At 37.0% G+C, this 20,331-nt stretch overlaps 1 protein-coding gene across 12 annotated transcripts in view; it reads left to right on the plus strand.

The window, feature by feature from the left end:
• Window positions 1-20,331, plus strand: part of COL25A1 (collagen type XXV alpha 1 chain) — a 306,551-nt gene that overhangs the window by 177,682 nt on the left and 108,538 nt on the right. For all 12 annotated transcript variants that reach the window (XM_080592133.1, XM_080592134.1, XM_080592140.1 and 9 more), the window contains one exon: window positions 3,859-3,876. In XM_080592133.1, the coding sequence (XP_080448259.1) occupies window positions 3,859-3,876 (18 nt within the window). The remainder of the gene's footprint in view (window positions 1-3,858; window positions 3,877-20,331) is intronic.

Below are 20,331 nucleotides of genomic sequence, written 5' to 3' on the forward strand. Positions count from 1 at the left end.
GTTTCTTTCTACTTCTTCATTCTTACTATGATAAATTTCTCTTCCTGTTAGCACCATGGAGATGTATCTATGGAAGAACAAGAGAGTTCATTCTTATTCTGCCTTCTACTCAGAACAATCATTTAAAATGGTAGTATTGAAAAGCAGTAGGAACTCAGATAGATTTTTAAAACCTGGTCTGATTCTAGAGAATAGACCAAAACTACCTTCAGAGTACACATCTGAGTAAGGTTGATACAGCAATCCTTGAGATCCCATTAATGTAAAGGTTTACAAGGTCTTTTGCTGAGGAAGATTATGCTTTAATCATCAGAGAAATTAAAATTACATAAATTAACTCACTCTTAAAAAAAAAAAAAAAGTCCAAACTGTTCTATGAGCTGTATTAATACAAATCCTGCATAGCTTCACTGAGACCTAAAACAGAATTGCCATCCATGTGTTAATATCATCCATTTTCAGGAGGCAATCAATGCTCAGTTTTACATTACATAACATACTTCAATTAAGGATATTCATTATTATTTTAAAGTTAGAGTAATGCTGACTTTTCAATCTTGAAGAGTATGTTCAGCCTGTTTCTTTAATTTAAAATTAAGAGAAACAGTAATAACTAAAACCTTTTAATCCACAAAAAATGTGCATTAGGACTAATTTATATAGCAGTGGTCCAGAGTGATTTCAGCAATTCTGGAGCCCTCTTGGGAGCACAAGCATATTAATTGAGATTGAGCTTGCTCCAAAGATGAATCATGTTAGATTGTGTTCAAGGATTTTATTTATTTATTTATTTATTTATTTATTTAATGAACATGCTAGTAACTCAGAGCTTTATTCCTGACCCTTTCACAACATACAAAAATCAGAAGGCAAAATGAATTGCGCCTTTTTCATCTCCCAGTTGTTGAGCTTCATCTCAACAATTTGAATTGTTGCTATGTAGCAACAAACCTTTAAAAGCAAAACCATCAGTATTGTGATGCCTCTTTTTCTACCTCCCCCTTTGTCAGCAAAGCTGATGAGTTGCGTAATATAGTCCTTGCTGCATCCTCTGGCTAATGTCACTTACTGCATCATAAGTGAGAAAAGAAAATTATAGTGGCATGGAATTTGCTGGTTAGCTTTGCAAGGAGTGTCTAAGGGTATATAAAAACGTTGAAGGATTGAGAACAACTGAAAAACAGAAAAGAATTCCCTTCACTAATGCAAAGTTCCTTCCAGATGCAAGGAGCTCATAGCCAACATCATCAAAAGATCTTGCTTTGGATACTTCTGTATTAGGCATCTGTATTTACAGTTAAATGCTGGAAAATTGCAAGATTGACAGCCTATATAAATGAAGAGTAACTTAACTATTATATTCCTCATTACCTCAGAGTTCTGTGTCACCATGAAAAACAACTGTCCTATAAAAATCCAGTTTCTAGCTTTCCTCTCTCCATATTGCAGACTTGATAAAGTAAGAATTAAAAATGCACAATAACCAAAAGGCAGACTGGCTGTGCTCTTGAGACTGAGAGTAGAAAACACTTGCATGAGAGCATGCTGTTATCCTTGACCTTTACATCACGGTATGTTTGTATTAAGTGTGTATGTCCTTTATACATAGCATGTACCACACGGACACAGAGTAGCCTCCTTGTCTAAGTTAGTGTGAAGAATGAAGTGTCAGTTTTCAAAACCTTTTTGTTTCAATATTTTTTTTTCCTGTTCGTTTCCTTTCTACAGATCTAAATCAGCTTGAAGTCTGAAATGTTTCAACAAAATGTTTTTTGTGTATCTTGGAGACACTTTCATGACATAATCAAAATGTATTTTCTTTAGATACACTTGTGAGATAAACATGTTGTGATTTTTATATGAAAGTTTGCATGCACAGGACTCAGTTTAGTCAATTTATACATTTATTGTACATCAGTAAGCAATTTCCAGTGGTTTTAGCATATAATGGCTTAAAACTTGCTGTAATGGAAAGATTGGGGTAGAGGCTGAGTGCAGAGGAATCCCAGTCATTTTCATTATACTCTATATTCATAGAACTGACCAATTCAGAATACTTTATATTAGAACCGTCAAACCTCAGTATATATGTGTTTTTTTTTGTTTTTGTTTGTTTGTTTTCTAGAAACCCATATAGAGCAGTATTATAAGGAGCTAAACAAGACTGCAGCATCTATGACAAGGAATGTTTTAGGCTTCCTTCATTATAAGGATTAGATAGCCACAGTAATTCTATATTTTACCATGGCTCTTCTGTAACATTATTCTAGTCCAACCCTCCTGCTCAAGCAGGGCCACCCAGAGCAGGTTGTCCACTACCATGTCCAGGTGGCTTTTGAAGATCTCCAAGCCTCTTGGGCAACCTGTGCCAGTGCTCTGTCACCTGCACAGGGGAAGGAAAAAAAGCAAAAAGGCAAAAAAAAAAAAAAAAAAAAAAAAAGGCAAAAAAAAAAAAAAGCATGTTCAGGATGATGTTCAATATGCCCCTCTTGTACTGGGGAGCCCAGAACTGGTCCCAGCACTCCAAGTGTGGCCTCACCGGTGCTGAACAGAGGAGAAGGATCATCTCCCTCAACCTGCTGGCAATACTTTGCTTATTGCAGCCCAGGATACTGGTAGCCTTCTTTGTGGCAAGAACATGTTGCTGTCCCATGTTCTGTTCAATCTGGAGTCCACCAGGGCCCCCACATCGTTCCCTGCAAAGCTGCTTTCCAGGTGGAAAGTTGTAGAAAAAATGATGATAGAAAATGACTAGTTCGTAGCCAGTCAGGTTGGTTGGAATCTGTATAAAATTTTCAACTCTGTGAAATTGCCCTCTAGCTAAAGTGGAGAGGTTTTATATGACTTACAGGAAGTCTCCATGCTCGATTACTTTTAACGAAAGGAAATGTAGTTTTAATCAGCCGAAATCTCATTGATGTACCATAAAACACCATAAGCTAAACTAGCCCTAGGAGTTTAAGACTTTGTCCCTTTTTAAGGAGACATACAAATACTTACAAATATTTGTCTGTGTTTTACAGTATGAGCTGGTTGTCTGTGTAGTTGTAGTTCATAGTCACAGCTACTATACTGTTTTGAAATATATTTCTGCTTCACGCAAATGATTTGCAATTGGTAGTCCAGAATTATTGATGACTTTAAATGACTTTCCTGGAATAGGGGTATTAGTGATAGGAAGTCTACTCTGGAAGGGCTTGCAGCTTCTCAGTTTGCAGTAGGTGTCTCTCCATTTGGGCAGAGGTAGTCCCAGATGTGATGTTGGTAAGTAAGGGAGAGGAAATGGATCAGTACATTCCCAAGCTACCTCTTAGGTTGGCACCCAAGGGTCCCATCTGTTGCTGATTTTCTGGTTTAAATATTAGTTTATACTTGTTGGAAATTGTGGTCCTTGCAAAAAGTCTTGTTTCCGCAGCAATGTGTTCCTCCAGTTTCTAGACTTTATTCATTCAGTAGGCAGTAATTAGCACTTCCCTGAATCCTGGGTGTGGGCTATGATGGAGAAAAAGTACCCAATACCTACTCCTAGATCAGTTTTGTATCTGTGGATTCTTTCTCACTTGAAAACAGTTAAATTAGGTCTTTCTGTAATTTCTAAATTGTATTGTTCTAACTGTATAAAGTATGAATTATCTCAAATGCAGGTTCAGTGATGTGTTAGTGTCATTTATTTCTAGAATCAGTTAATTGCAACCTTCAAAATGAATATTAGAATTAAAAGTCCAGAATCTGTTTTCATTATTGTTGCTGGTTTGTTTGTTCTCTCTTTAGTATAAAGTACTGTAACTATTTGCTACTGTTTAAGGAGTTAATCCTTGTCATAGCTTTCCGTAACCTTATCTTTTTCTTGTTTTTCAGGGTCAGCCTGGTCCTCAAGTAAGTGCCATCTTATTTCCTACATAAGTTAAGCCTAATTGGAAGGCCCACCAAGCTCAGGTTATCTACAAAGTATTTTGATTTTTTTCTTGTTATTATTATTATTATTTTTTAGCTATAAACTGGTACCCATTGCATAATTCAGTACGACAAATATTTTCCAAGAGAGAAACATGGGGCCCCCCATATGGTTGTCTGAGTTCCCTCAGCTGTTTGACCAGATGGTGGGGTTGACAAAGTAGTACTGAATAAAGCAAATCTCCTAACTATGGCTTGAAACTTTGCCACCTAACTTTAAAGCAAGATAAAATAACTTAGCAAATGTGTAGCAAATGCAATACTTCAACTGCTTATTAATCACATACTAATAATGTTGCTATAATCCAGGCAGGCCTCAGTTATTTTAAAAATTGCGCTGCTAGCTATTTTGATTAATTATACACGCTCCTTAAATTAGTTCTGCTTTATTTAAGAATAGTAGAACTTTGTCTTGTGAGTTGTAATTGAAGATGTGGAAATCCAGGGACCTAACTTCAGTTTCAACGTAGAAATAGACCCGCAAAGAGGTAGCATTTGGTATAGCAAAAACTACATGTAAATTATTTCAGTTGAGTGGTGTAGAAACGTGGAAGAGCAAAGAAACAGAGGAAGGAAAAAGCCAACACCAAATCCAAGTTTAGTGAAATCAATTGAAAAACTCTAATTTTTTTATGCCCAAGATACAATGTGGAAAGTAAACTCTGGTTTGGGGGGCCATCTTAGCAAAGTGAGTTGTCTGAACCAGAATTTCTGAGGGCAATTGCTGAAGTTTCAGAATCAGAATTGCAAATTAAATCTTTACAGCCGATCTGACTGACTTTTGTTGTTGTTTTGAAAGTTAATTTTTTCTTTAAGGAATGGAAGCATTTTCCTCAGATTGTTTGTTTCTTAGCACCCCTTTCTGCTGAAAGACAATTTTAGTGTTACAAACCCCCTTCACACTCAGTCTGAATGCCTGGTATCCCCGCTGTAAGATTTTCTGACACCCTTCCTTGCAAAGTGCCAGACTCCATTTAATGTTTTGTATATAGTCCGTATGATATTTGAAATGACCATCCCCCCATAGTGCTCATGTTTCGCAGTAGGCTCTTGATATGTGGCCTACACAGAGAGGTATCTGCAACCTCTGTGCTGTTGGCGGTCAATGGAGAGAGAGACTGTAATTCTGTGTGGCACTCTTGCTCTGAACAGGCTCTGTTGAGGACCTGAGGGTGTTATGTGAGCCCGCAGGCTGCCCTGTGGTGGATGTTGACTTTGTGTAGCCACCCGTGTGCTTTTCCTCTGGGACTTGGTCCCCACCTCCCATGTTTCAGTCCCTTGGAGAGTGTCTCTTGCTCAGCTCCTGTATTTAGCTTCTCAGTCTTTCAAGCTCATCTATCTACATGAAATGCCCTGAGGTAGCTGTAGGCTAAGTACCACAGCTGAGATGGCAGTATTCAGTGCTGTTTCAAGAGCAAAAAGCAGAGAAGTCTTGTCACTATTGTAAAAGAAGTGGGGTGCAAACCACAGGAAAAAACCTCTAAAAATCCCAAAGGAAATGTTATTAACTTCTGTGCCCCGTATGTTTATACAGAAAACACGTGAGGTACCAGGACCCACAAAACTTAGGAGGAAAATTCCTACAACCTAACTTCACTACTTCCTCCCAGTGGAAAAGCTCACCTCTTTGCCATTGTCATCATTTCATTGTTCATTCTGAGCAACACTTACCATTACTCCAAATACCGCCTTTCCTTCCTTTCAACTCAAGATGCCCCTCTTATTGGAGGACGATATGTACTCAGATGTTTTGACTGGCTGGATGAGTGCAGAAATAATTCTTGAAATGCGCAGGTGAGGAGTGGTAATGGCATGAAACACTCAGAGTAAGATTCAACTCTAGATCAAGATGCCTAAAGCTAGAAGCTTGTGTGGTGGCGTTGACATGCGAGGTGTCTAAGCACTCCTTCTAGTTGGTGAAGGCTAAGTCAACACTCAGTGCACCTAGAGAGCTCTTCTGCTCATTGCAGCCTCCTGGGGCTCAAGTACATTGCCTGCCGACAGGCATCTGTGGCTGCATGAGAAAATTCAGGGTCTTCAGTGTAGTCTCTGGCTGCCATACAGAGCTGGAGTCTCCTGTTGGAGCATTGTTGTATCTGTCAGTCATGTGCAGCTGTCCTGGATACCTAGGGAACCTCTCAAATGACACTAGTTGCATACACTCATGCCTCTTAATTACTCTGTAATCGGGATTATAGGCAGCTACTGAACCTAATAACCATTCTGCTGAATTGCTCTCTGGACTATGTTGACAATTTGTGCATTTTAAACAGCTACACGTAGGCTGTACATTTAGATGTCTTCCTCTTAAACTGAAACTTAGATCCAGATAACTTCCATAAGACTGATTTTTAAAATGTTTTTTTGCAAGCTTTAGTTGAAAATCTTGAGATTTTTATAAAATGATTTAAAAGTATTATTAGAATTGCTTTACATACTGATAAAATAAGTCCAACTGTTTCCCATTAAAAAACTGTCTGCAGTAATTTCCCCATTCTTCTCTGTGCCCATGACAAATTTAAAATGGAAAGTATTGGTGGCCTTGGTTGAAGTAAGGGCTTCCTGGCTTCAAAGATCACAGTTTCTGTGCTGATGAAAGAAGCACTTTGAAAGTTTTTGATGTCATAGCCATATAAGTCCATGATAAGATCAAAGCTAAATTCTAATCCTCCTTACACTGAACATTTTATTAACACCTATTTTTTTTGTTGTGTTTTTCAAAAAGGACACAGTAAACTCACTCAACACATATGTAATTACTGGGTACAAATATATACTCATAACAGATGAGTAACACCTATCTTTATCTTTGAGTTTTTAGATTTTTTTTCTTCAAAATACAACAAAAAATATAATTTGATTTTCTGTTTTCCTGTTTTAAGTAAAAATAAGCTATACTACAAACCAGAAGCATTTTTTTTTCAGAAAAGCCTTATTGTTTTGTTGCATCTCTGAAAGGTAGAGACCATGATCACGAACTAAAAACTTTTTAGCATAACCTTTAAAAATAAAGTACATTCTTATGATTCTGGTTTTCTGTTTAAAAAAGAAAAACTGTTTCAGATTACATATAAACTATGTTTGTAGAAAAGCAAATAATACAAATTTTAGTATTTTGCTGAAATCTTAATTCTGACTTTTAAGTCACCTCCAAGAAATACATGTTTTGTTCTAATTTAGAATATAAATATATATTCAACTTGTACAGAAAGCTTTTTTTTTTTTTTCCCACTAATAATGTACTAGTAATCTGTACAACGTAATTCTTACAATAAATCTCCTTTTTAATGTAACGGTATGCATGTTCCAAAGAACAGACTTCAGCATCTCATCTAAAGCTAATTACGTGAGGAGTGTACTATCAAGGCAAAGAGAGAAGACTTGTTGTTCTTAACATCTTTGTAATTTAGAAGTTCATAAAATATTAGAAAACAGTGTATTTGGTATTGTGATGAAAGAAGACAATATGACCCTCTATGAAGTTATGCTGAAGTAAAAATGATCCCTGTACCAGTGTGGGGCAAAGGAATGTTTCAGTGTGACTCGCTCAGCCAAGTGTTTTCTTCCTCACCATAGTGTCCTCTCCTTAACCCATCTCTGGTGCAACATACTCTCTCATGTCAGCACACATGATCTTTCTGTGTGGGACTTCGACATACAGCAGCCTCACAGATGCTTCTCCCTTGTCTTTGGCAGCCATTCAAATCTGTGTTAGAAGTGGATAAAGTATTAATGATTGATACTTGTTTTCATGAGATTCTTGTTTTCCTGTGTGTGTAATGTCTGTGGAAGTGATGTTATTTCAGTCTGAAATTGTCCAGTGTTGCATACATGATAAAGGGCTACCACAGTAAGTGTATGTGTGTGTCTTTTCCAACATTGAGCTTCAAGGTATGTGACTGGAGTAATTTTAATTTCTAAACTTTCATGGCAGAAACTGTGATTCATGGTTAGATGAACTTTTATTGGCTTGTACCGTCAGAAGAGTTGGTGGGAACCATTTTAACTTCGTTTTCTGTTTTTTGTCAAGGCCTGAGTAAAATAGCCAGCAGGACGTAGGCCATAGTTTTGAGCTGTTTTGGATGGCAGCAGTGTATGTAAAAGTTCATCACTTTCTGGAGAAAACTGGGATGGTAGGGAGAGTCCTAGACCTTAGAGGGGAGGTGAGTATCTGACAGCAGGAAAGACTGGAAAGGGAAATGGACAGTTTTTTGCAGAGAAAATGTATTTTAAGTCCTGCTGAGTTTCTTCTTGAGTTTTGGTAGTTTGGATAGCCATCTGCACTCCAAGACTTGTGGAGTATTCCTCTAGTAAGTAAACGTCATTCAATACCATGACGTTTGATAAGGTAAAGTGATCTTGTATGTGTTTCAATAGCTTTTTAAGCTGGGAGCAAGGTACACAATATGCTCTGTTGACTAATGCTGCAAAATGTTTTCTGCCTGTTTAGACCCTTGGACTTGGGGGCTTGTTTCTTTTGTCCTGATCACCATAAATTGAGGTTTAAGCATGTTCCTTGTTCCCAGCAGTTTGCCTTTAGGGAAGCCTAGGGCCTCTCTTTCTTGTGTGGAGAGAGGGGGAAGGAAGTGCTTATGAAGGACAGAATCAGCAGGGGGCTGGAGAAATAGTGCATCACCTTGAGATACACAGTGTTGTAAAGTTACTGCTCCTGAGGGAAGCACAGTGGTTTTATCCAGGCCATCAGCTGTTCGCCTTCTGGAGAATGATCTTGTAGGGTGTTTTGTCTTGTAGCAGCTGATAGCCTAAGCTCTTTTGTAAGCCTTTGATCCTGCTGAAGGATGGAATGACTCAGTTTAAATATGAAAATGCCATCTGCTTTTGAGTTACATGTTGCAGGTCGAATTTTGCCATCAAACTCTAACAGTTTGTTAACAAAGTACAGGTACAGTCACTCAAAGTTTTGTTTTTGTTTTGAAATTGCTCCAATAAATTTTGTGCATCTTGGTTTCTTCTGTAAAACTGTAACTACTTATACAGAAGTCAGACTATGAGTTGGAAGTTTGTGTAAAATCACAGGATGTACCGTGTTTTTGTGATCCATCATTTAAAGGGAGCCAAGTGTCATCCTTTGTCTAAAGACTTGGAATCAGTTTTTACTTCTTCTGAAGTGATTTCTAGCATGTAAATAGTGGAAAGAGCTACTGTGTTGCCCAGGTCCTGCATTAGGTATTACTGATGTCAGTGGGTGTTGAATATAGCAAAATAGAGTCTCTACATCATGTAGAGGCAGGTACTTTAAGTTAAGAAAGAAATGTATTTTCAAAGGGAATGAATGGTTTGTTTGACTTTCATAAAGAAGAATAAATACTGAAAGGGAGTAAATAACAGGTTTACTTGTCTTTTAAAAAAAATTCTTCCTAGGTGAGTTTAAAATGTGAAAACTTCAAACCTGCAAATATTCAAGTCATACTTTTCCTCTCAACTGCTGTTCTCAAGGCCAAACTAATTAGGTTGGCCTTTTTTTACTTGTGTAAGTGAAAATAAGATTAAGCTTAACCTGAGAGTTTGGGCTCATATACAACAGTAGAAATTAATGTAGAAAAATGATTATTTTCATCTAATGGACAGGTAGACACAGGAATACAGACAAACACAATATTCAAAAGTTTGTTTCTTACTTGAATCTATACCAATAAAAAGGCCAAATACTCGATCCCATTGCAGCTATTAAAATTTTGCTATCGTTTTTGAGATCAAAAATTAATCTTAACTATGAGCATCACATAAATTAACAAGCTTGTACTAAGTCTCATATGTATTTAGCAGTCAGAACTTTACCATTTGTTTACTGCTTACCTTCCTTTCTAAAGCTGTAATAGAACTCCTGAAGAGTAGTGAAATTGTGTGGTGATCTCAGGGAACAGCCAATATTGACTTGTGAACCTGAGGATACAAGTATCATCATCATGGCCTTTCGTTTATGTTAGTTTCCAAATAAAAAGCAAGGATTTAGTCCTCATCTCTCATTAGTTTTATAACTGTATGGCTCAGTCATTTTGAACCACATCAGAGAACGTAGGAGGAGAAATCATGCTCAAAATTTCTTGTTTACTGTGTCTGATGTGTACATAAATGTTTATGACCCAAAAGAAGAAATTATCTTCCCATATGGAATTAATGTATTTAATTGCTTTTTAAAGTATGTTGCTTTCTCAGTTTTGATAAAGCTGAAGTTAATTTTGTTGAAATGAATTGACAACAACAATAAGCACTTTTAAAATACAACAATCTCTTCCATTTCCCCTGGTAGACTTATGTATGTGTGTAAACCAAGATAGCTATGAATGTTAAATGCTTTTGCAGCTAAGCAGATGTCATTACTGCAAATAAGGGGATTCTTTGCTTTGTGGAGAAGAAAGCACAAAATTGTCAACTCAGAGGCAGGTGATGCTGGACTATCAGTTGCACCAAGAAAAGGAAGCACCCCACATACTTTAAAAAGGCTGAGGTGAGTAAGTTCCAGACATCAACAAGCCAAATTCTTGGAGTATTGGATATTGTGCTCAGCTTCCAACATGTTTTTTTACTTTCTTTTCCCACCCTTTTGCCAGGATTTGCAAAGGAGCCTCTAATGGCAGATTAATGACTTCCCTATAGTACCCTGCTAAGTGAATTTAGCTTGGGAAAATACAGACTTGTTAGAGCTGTGTTCATTGAATGTCAGATGGCAAAAGTGGAGGCCAGGCTCCCATCCCAACTGTGCTATGGTGTTCTTTTACCTACTCTGATAAGCATACTTTAAAGTTACAATTTCGGTAACTATGCCTGGAAATGTTGCGCTGAAATAACAAGAGGTTCAAATGTTCCATGGCATTTCCTGGAACTGGTAATTTATTTCAGGTGGTTTTGTTTGTTTGTTTGTTTGTTTTTCCTGACTGGGGGGGGGGGGGGGGGGGGGGGGAAGGTGGATTTGAAATCTTTCAATTTAGTAATTATGCAGTTAAATTAGGTTTTGATTATCCATAAGCAAAAAATATGAATATGTATTCTGTAGAGAGGGCTCTTCATGCGAGCTAATGTCAGCTCTGGATGTCCTCATTAAATAGGTTCTGTTGTTATTAAGGTTTCTTCTTTTTCAAAATTTGAAGAACTCCTTCCAGAGTAGCTTTATGAGCTATACGAAGAAAGTGAGGAGGATGAATTCTTGGAACAGTCAAGTTGGTCTCAAAATTTTAAATTGATTCCCTCATCTCATAGTTCACATAATGACCATTTGTGGTACTGTTACTTTGAAAATCCAAATCATAGATTAAATAAACAACAGAAAACATAAAACCTCTAAAAGGAAACATAAGGGAGACCTTTTCATTTGTAGGGTGTTACCAACATTTCCTTATGGTGGCGTCATTAATTTCTGAAAAGAACTGGTTTTATTTGCTTTACTAAAGTAAATGTGAAGGTCTACTTCACTTGTTGCATATGTTAGCGTAAATGCCGTGAGGAATCACACTTCAGCATTCCACTTACTCATCTAGAAGTTGCAGCTGTCACCAAGGCATACTAGATCTTCTGACAGTAAGTGAAGAACTGTCAAGCAAAAATTACATGTAATCCTTAATTTGGTGTAGCATTGCTTAGCTTAACAGAGTACATATGAGTACAAAAACGCAATTGCAAGCCTAGTATTGTGGTTCCAATATAAGATGTACAAAGAGTTGTCAAAATATAATTAAGAACTCTGAAATATTTCCTGTATTCCTAAATCATTTCTTTATCAAATGACCTTTGTATTTTCTTCATGCTATTCTACAGATGGCAGAAATATAGGAGTGTTCTGTGTTTTATTAGGAATTATGTCAAAGCAAAATATTGCACTGTGTTCAGGAATATTATATAGTATTTTACTATCCTGCTGCATGTGTTTTTAATTCAATATTAACCTCCTACTGGTTTATTGTTTTTACTGATCATCATGCTGTATTCAGCTTTGAATTCCAGTTCAATTTTTTGCAGATCCCAGTAGACTTGATAGTGTTAAGAAATGAAATGAAGAATTATAGAAAATATGTATTTCATCAACCTTATCGTGACTTAAAGATACTCCTATGATATCGAAGACCTTATTTTGAAAACCCTGTGAAAGTCTATCAGAGTTTCCTTGATTAACTGTCAGTACAGAGCCCTGGTGACTTTCTTTGGTGGAAGCTGGAAGTTCTGTGAACTGGAGCAGACTTGAGAGTTTTGGACTTCAGACTTCTAGCTGAAATTCTGTTTTCAGATTTTGGAAGTTAAATATTTCTATTACTCTGACAGTACTGTGGTTGTGTGTGTGTAGTTTTTTTGTTTATTTGTTTTTTTTTTGTTTTTTTTTTTTGTTTTTGTTTTTAACAGTTTATTCTGTCAAAAGCTTAAAAATTTGATTGTTTTTTTCCATTACAAAGTGATACGCTTGTCAATTGAAATTTGACTATAAGCAGCCTTAGATGTTAGCAGAAATGTTTCAGGTTCTTATTGAGGGGGCTGGCATGAAGAGCTGTGACGATGTGCTGTTTTTTATATAAGTATGAGCCAGTTTTGGAGGATAGAGAAGAAAAAATAGAAAAAGCAGCAATTACTTCCGTTGAAGTGTCTTATGTAACTCTAGTAATGTTATTAATCATAGCATGGAAGTTACCATTCTCTTTGTGAGCTTTAATCCAGAATTCTACATGTGAAAAATGCTTAAGCTGTCCCTGCTATAGCACTGAAGTTCCCAATAATCTTTTTTGCTGAGATCAATCAGTAACATCCAAGAGTTGTGAGCTGCTGAGAAACATGTAAGAGAATCACGTATTTTCGGAAATACAATCCAGTTATATGCACAGTATGTCTGTTAGTGATCATTTGCCAAAAAGAATAAATATCCATTTATGTATATATATACATATGTGTGTAATTTCCCCTGAAGATGTTCTGAATTTTGCAGACCAAACTATTAGTCTTGAGGAAAAAAATGTTTTGTTTTTCATAAACTTTATGTTGTCTTAAATTGCTTCCTGTATAGAGAAAGATGGTGCCAGCCTTAAAGGTTACAAAAATATCTTTGGTCATCTCACTTTTATATACAGCTATGTATAAATATATGTGTATGTTTGTAGTTGATATAAAAATTCCTTTGCATTTACTCAGTTTCAGCTCAAACTTTACAAATCTGAACTGTTCTCAAAATAGCTCTATGAAGGAAGTCATTGTAGTTTTCCCCTGGTTTATATGAGGAAATTGAGAATGAGAAATGAAAAGCTTAGTTCTTCCACTAGCATCTGTCTTATTTTAGTATGTACATTATTTTATATACTAATTTTATGTGCCTTTATATACTCATTCAGTTCAACTAAATTAATCTGTGATTAAGGGTTGACACATCCCCGTCAAGGCTTGAGCTATGACTTAATGTCAAAGTCCTTGCCTCTTTCAGCATTGAGTTGTAGCTGAGATGGTTTGGAAACATCTGCAGTGACCTAGTACTTACAAGTTGCCCCGGATGGATTTGTGCAGTGTAGATTTTATCATTATATTTGTCAGGTAGTTCTTGCAAAAAGGTTTGTTTGGGTACTCAGGGAGCCTGTGATGTGGCTGGTAACACAGGAACAATTTAAGGGACTACAGGATGTGTGAGGTAGAGTAGGAAAGGATGAGATTCTCAGGGAAATGTTTGTTGGTATTTCACTTAAATACCTTTTTTTTTTTTTTTTCCAAGCTTTAGCATACCCTCTGGTTAAAAAGTTACCAAGGTTGTGAAATAATTTCATTGCTCTTAAGCTGTTAAGGTTATGTTGCATTCTCAGAAGCCTTTCAGTATCTCTTGGGCAATATTTTACACAGCAGTGGCTTTATGCTAATATTTTATTGCCATTGTCTTTCTAACCATTCATGATTTAAGTAATCTAACACACTATTTTTTTAACAATAATATTTTATAGTAGAGTTTGTAGACACCTATATATATATATTGGTTATATATATATAACACCAAATATATATATATATTTATATATACATATAAATCTTTCTCTGGCATCCTATTACCTTGAAAGAACAAATGTATCTTGCATTGAGTAGCAAAGTTTGGAAAAGAAAAAAGTGTATACGTAGGATGAAGTGCCTTTGAAAAACTCATTGAAACTCAGGACTATCACTACTGAAATAAATGCAGGTAATTTGGGTTCACTGCAGTGAATGGAAGAATGGAAATGACCTCACTTGTTTTTTACATTTTTATTTTTATTTTTAATCTGTATTAAAAATCTTTGTGCTGAAATTTAGTGTTGAAATACAGCAAATGTATGTTGGCTACAAAACCCTACTTGTGAGCTACCCAGTTTTTCTCAATCATACAAGTTCAGCCTTTGCTTACTTTAATGTAAACATGCTTTGATATGGTAGCAAGTGTGAGCTGAAATTCTTCAAAAAGGATACCAGACTTTTAGTAATAAATTCTTTGAATATATTCTTAGTCTTTTAATAATGAATTTAGGGTTGTTTTTAATTCCTTCCAGGTAGAGAAAAATGGCAGAGTAGGGGAATTTATGGAAACAGAATGAAATGTGTATGGGTCACATCAAGTTATTTTTTTCCTTGAATTGTTTTGCTTTTATTTCACTGTCTGCTTGTTTATGACTTTTTTGTAGACTCCCTACACAATGTAGCATCTGTTAATAAAATACACAAATCTCCTTGACCCTGTTGCTGTTCAAAGGATGATCTGCCTGCTATATATTTTTATGCTATGTATCTTCAAAGTAGTAATGGAAAGAGTAAAGATGATAGATCCACAAGGTTAGGGAGCTTCTAAGACACACAATGACTTCAGCGACCACAAGTCCTTCTCTTGTAGGTAGTGACTGGCAGTGGTGAATCTCTATTGCTTTGAAGTTCTCCCCTTCCCTTATTTTCTTCTTTTGTCTGGTTTCTTCAAAATACTTGAAGCTCAGCCTGTTATTCTCATCAAAAAGGTTCTTTTAAGTTGCACAAAAAAGACCAAATGGCCAAAAGACACTGTCATTTCAGCTGAATTATCTATCAGTCCACTAAGTAACCAAGGAAGCACCAGAGATCATTGAATTATAGAAGCCACTGTTCATGTTTTAGGTGGAAAAAAAAATGAAAAAAAAAAAAAAAGAAATGTTAGAATGTGAACTACTGTTCCTGAAAATAACAGGAAGTTGTTAACTCCCTGAAAGGAGCTGCTTTCTTTCTACACTTCTAGGAATAAATGATAGAGCTGGCTTATAGAAGTATAAAAATATTTAATGGTCTATTTTTTGATCTAAAAAATCTGGAAAAAATATTTCACGACTTTGATTGGCAGGAAGTATATATTTTTCTCTTTAATTTCTATTGTGTTGCGAAAGAAAGCCAGAATATACTTCCACAATCCCTGCAGTTTTATAAGCCCTAAATTCCACTCGACTATATTGGTCTTCCTTTCAAGTCTTTTTCTTTTTTCTTTTTGTTTTAATTATTGTTTTGTTATTGTTTTTCCAAGTTTTTTGTTTGTTTGTGTTGTGTTTTTTTTTGAGCATGTTAATTGCTTCCATAAAGCAGAATGTTTTGATCGGCTTCAAGGCATCAGTAGGTAACATGTCTGCTTAGGCTGGGGGCCAGATGGATATCCTACCTTTTGAGCAAAATAGCTCTGTATTGGTACAGTCTACTTATGGGCTGCTTACTGATAAAGTCCTCACAGGCGAGTGCAGAAAACTCTTCTGAAGTTGTACCATGCTGTTGCTTTTCTAATAAAAGGGAATAATTGGGGGGTTAAGCAGGTCTAGTTATTTATTCTCCTTTGTTTCATATCCCTTTTAATGTTAAATGCAAAATAAAAGGTGTGAAGTCTGTGGCAATAAAAACTGTTTATAGCTATAACTTCTTTCCCACTTAAGTAGTTTGACACAAAAATAAATGCAATTCTTCTGAGGAAAAGGTGAAGCAATCTACTTTGAAAACTGTTTGCACTCTAGTTATTTTTATTGTAAAATTTGTTGTAGGCAGCCTTTCATTCTTCTTTGTCTTCCTGTCTCCCAGGCATGCTGGTTTATAGTTGCTTAATCCATTGCTCCTTGAATTCCTGTGGGGTCATTTCTGTTGACTTCAGTGAATATTTACTGCTGAAAGTAAAAGACCCTAGTCAACTGCACTTTGTCTTGTTATTGAATGTTATCAGCTATTGAATTTCTATCAAGAAGCCCATGATTTCTCATAAATATTTTAATCTATTGATAGCAGACTCCTTTTTGCTTATTCCATAGCTACCATGATATATGTTGATTTTTTTCTGTCATGTCTGACATAAACACTCAACTACCAAGTGTTTGCTCAGATAAAAATGCAGTCTTGTATCTAAATTCCACCACGAGCATGCTCACTTGTGCGGACATGTGCACACAAGTACACATTGCTGTTGAAGAGGATATAGCAGAGATACAGAATTAATCTACTTTTTAGTAGTCTCATGTAGGATGGATCAAGACCCCAAGTGTCTGTTCTTAATGAAACAGCGAATGGAAGAGGAAAAAGAAGTTGGGAGGCACTGTGAAGGTCAAGGAATGCAGAGCAGCCTACCTGAGATACTGGAGAATGAGTTAATCTTAGTCATACTACAAGATGGCATATGATGCTTTTTCCAGTCTAACGTGGGTGTGTAATGAAACAGGGATCTTGTGGAGTATCAAGAAGGAGGCTTAAAGCAATCCATATCAAAGGCAGGTCTCATTTTGGGGTTGTTTTATAAACCAAGGATTGAACACTGAAACTGGTATTTTTTTAATTTACTTTTTATTTTTTTTAAAGCTTTTCTACCATAGGTTGAACTCCAAAAAATCCTGAAATCATTTTGTAAATAGCAAATGTACCAGTAATACTAACAAAAGCTAAGTGTTCAGTTTGAGGAATTTTGATTCTGCAGGGAACACATCAGTTGTATTTTCAAATGCCTTCCTGCAATTATGAGGACTAGCTAAAATTTGCATGTTTCTGTCTTTGATGTAAGCCCAGGTTATATGTCCACATCTTCCTTGCACCTCTGGTGTTATGGAAAACAAATTCTCTGTTTTCTTATAAAATGAGAGCCTTGGCACTGTTAGATTTTCTTGTCTGTGTTTTTATGTGCTGTTTTACAAGTTCCATTTAGTGGAATTTCCATTATGTTGATTTTTGTTTGTTTTTATTTACAGTATTGCATCAAAACTAATATCAGTAAATAGATGCTTAATTAACAAGTAGGAGAATAAGAAAGTGTACCCTAGACAAGGAAGTCAATGAGGGCTTATGTTCAGGAAATACTTACATTATGATGCTATAAACAATAAATGGTATCTAGGAGGCTTTTTACTTTACCAGAAGCCATTTTTTTTATCTACAGTAACATGACAAGTTTTTCTGTCACCATATCCTTGGTCTTTCTGGAATCACACAGCATCATCTAGGTTGGAAGAGACCACCAAGATCATCTAGTCCAACCTCTGACCTAACATTAATAAGTCCTCCACTAAACCATATCACTAAGCTCTAAATCTAAACGTCTTTTAAAGACCTCCAGGGATGGTGACTCAACCACTTCCCTGGGCAGCCTATTCCAATGCCTAACAACCCTTTCAGTAAAGAAGTTCTCCCTAATATCCAACCTAAACCTCCCCTGGCACAACTTTAGCCCATTCCCCCTCATCCTGTCACCTGGCATGTGGGAGAATAGACCAACCCCCACCTCGCTACAGCCTCCTTTAAGGTACCTGTAGAGAGCAATGAGTTCGTCCCTGAGCATCCTCTTCTTCAGGCTGAACATCCCCAGCTCCCTCAGCTGCTCCTCGTAAGACTTGTTCTCCAGACCCCTCACCAGCCTCGTCGCCCTTCTCTGGACTTGCTCGAGCACCTTGACGTCATTCTTGTAGCAAGGGGCCCAAAACTGAACACAGTACTCGAGGTGCAGCCTCACCAGAGCCAAGTACAGGCGGACAATCACTTCCATAGCCCTGCTGGCCACACTGTTTCTTATGCAAGCCAGGATGCTGTTGGCCTTCTTGGCCACCTGAGCACACTGCTGGCTCATATTCAGCCGACTATCAACCAGTACTCCCAGGTCCTTCTCTGCCAGGCAGCTTTCCAGCCACTCACCTCCCAGCCTGTAGCTCTGCTTGGGGTTGTTGTGCCCCAGGTGCAGGACCTGGCACTTGGCCTTGTTGAATGTATTGCAGCTACTCAATTCACAGGAATTAAACAGCAGTTGATTCAGATTATATTTGCTTAAGTTATATTATGGCTGATCCTTGATTTGTCATGCTCAAGCAATGGGTACACAGTCACACACTTTGTACCATGGAATCTTTTGTATCTAAATTTGTGGTTTTGCAAAGAAAAAAATGGCATTTGTCTGTAGAAGGAGAAAAGGAAAAGAGGAAGGAAGAGGACAGTCCTATTAATTAAACAATGAACGCAAGGATGTCAGATAAAGGATGAGGAGACCTTGTCTTGAATGGGACGCTGAGCCCTATGTTTCTTTCTGGGTAATGAATTAGTTAGCACAGACCCATTTGCAGCTTGTGTAATTATCTGATGATTTTTATGAGCAACATTGTAAAGTTCAAAAAAGGCACCCCCATCCTGATCTCAGCAGGAGCATTGAATGAGAAATGGAGATGCATGTCTAAATTACAGTTATTGTACTATAAACCTCCACTTTCTTGACACATTTTGGGTAGACTGTGCTCTCCTGCCTGCAGTTTATGGACATGTCTGGTTTATGTATTGGCACAAATCACTGAGTCCTGAGTACAAATGTATGAATTTATGGCAGGGTTCACTTACAATTTACTTGTTGATATGAATGTTAACTGAGCTGTTTATCTAGATTGTTATATACATGAATTTTATGTTTCTCAAGTTACATCCATTTACACAGCATTTATTAAGTCAGGCAATTATTGTGTCAAGTGTTCAAGTTTCATTTCCTCTGCCTTGGAATATTGTAACAAAAATTGGAGAATATAAGGGGAGTCAAAGAAAGATCGGTACAAGTCTTTTGTTGGTAGCTGTTGGGCAGTTGTTTGTGTTTTAAAGGTTTCACCGTAAGTCAGCTATATCCCATGGGAAGAATGAAATATAAAAAAGAGAAGGGAATACAATTTCAGAGGTAGAAACTGTCAGATTCACTGGAAATTCTTGTGAACACTTGTAAAATTGATGCGAAATGAGATGTTGGCATTGTAAACTAGCATATGTAAACATTGGCTGCAAACATGGCCAAGTTTAGCAAATGCCAAAACCACATTGCTCAGTAGTTCAGGGCTTGCACAGTGGACACAACTAAAATGAGTGTAGGAACTTTGAAATGGTATTGTATTTCTTAATACTCCTTGTAAGTTCTTATCTTAGGATTCAGCATACCTGATCCTAATATTTTGCGGCAGCTATAGGTTAGACTGGGGAATGTTGGTCCAGTCAGCAGCTTGTAATTTGGTAAAGGTGAAAGTCATGAACCAAATTTCAAAGAAACAAAAGTCAAACTTATCTCCGGTAGTTTGTTGTTACATGCTGTAATCAAATTTTATCTTCAAAACATGTTGCAGGAGTTGAGCTAATTTAGACAATGTATGGCTTGTCATGTAGTTGTGAAAATATGATTAATTAAGTTGGCGCATGTATTTGTGTTTTGAATTTGCCTAGTTATTTTTGGACTGACTGGTTCACTTTTCTTCTCCTCTCCGTAAGGCCACTCTTTCCTTATGCTGCCAGTTACAGCCTTACTGTGGATGCCATAGCTGCCTGTAGGGATGAAGGCGTGGTGTGTTGTTTTACCCAAAATCAAAACAGAGGTGGGATCTTGCAAGCTTTGTTCAGTCCTCTACCTGCCAGAATGCCTTAGCCCATGGCTATAGCTGTTCTGTTGGAAATGTAGGAAAGTGGTGACAGTATCTAAAAGGTTGTTACTACCAGTGTCTGCTGTGGTAGCTCCATCTGGTTGGAGCTGTTGAGTTTGACATCTCTGGTTCCTTAGGAAACCTGAAGGAGACAATCCCATTGCGAACTGGGACTCTCACAGCCTAACTGACTTTATTGGGTTGGTTGTTGCCAGCTTCTGCTGCAACAGGTCTTTTCTGCAGTGGTGGCATCACTTGGGTTATTTAAACATCACCAAAAATCTGGATTCCTCTGCCCCGGCTTGGGAGCTTTCCATATAGCCCAGAAGCATTGCTCTTTCTTTGAACCCCTTCCTGAGTGTGTACCCCTTACTATTTCCACTTCTATTTTCTCCTCAATGCTTGAAGCCTTTTTTGTGAAGTCATGGTAGAACTTTCTGTATTACAGTTATTTGTGAAGTCATGGTAGAAGTTGCTGACTTATGGCTAAGGGCAGATCTGTAGCAATAGAAAATGGAGGAAAGAT

Source organism: Anser brachyrhynchus (genome assembly GCF_964034855.1).
Source record: "Anser brachyrhynchus genome assembly, chromosome: 4".
Lineage (NCBI taxonomy): Eukaryota > Metazoa > Chordata > Aves > Anseriformes > Anatidae > Anser > Anser brachyrhynchus.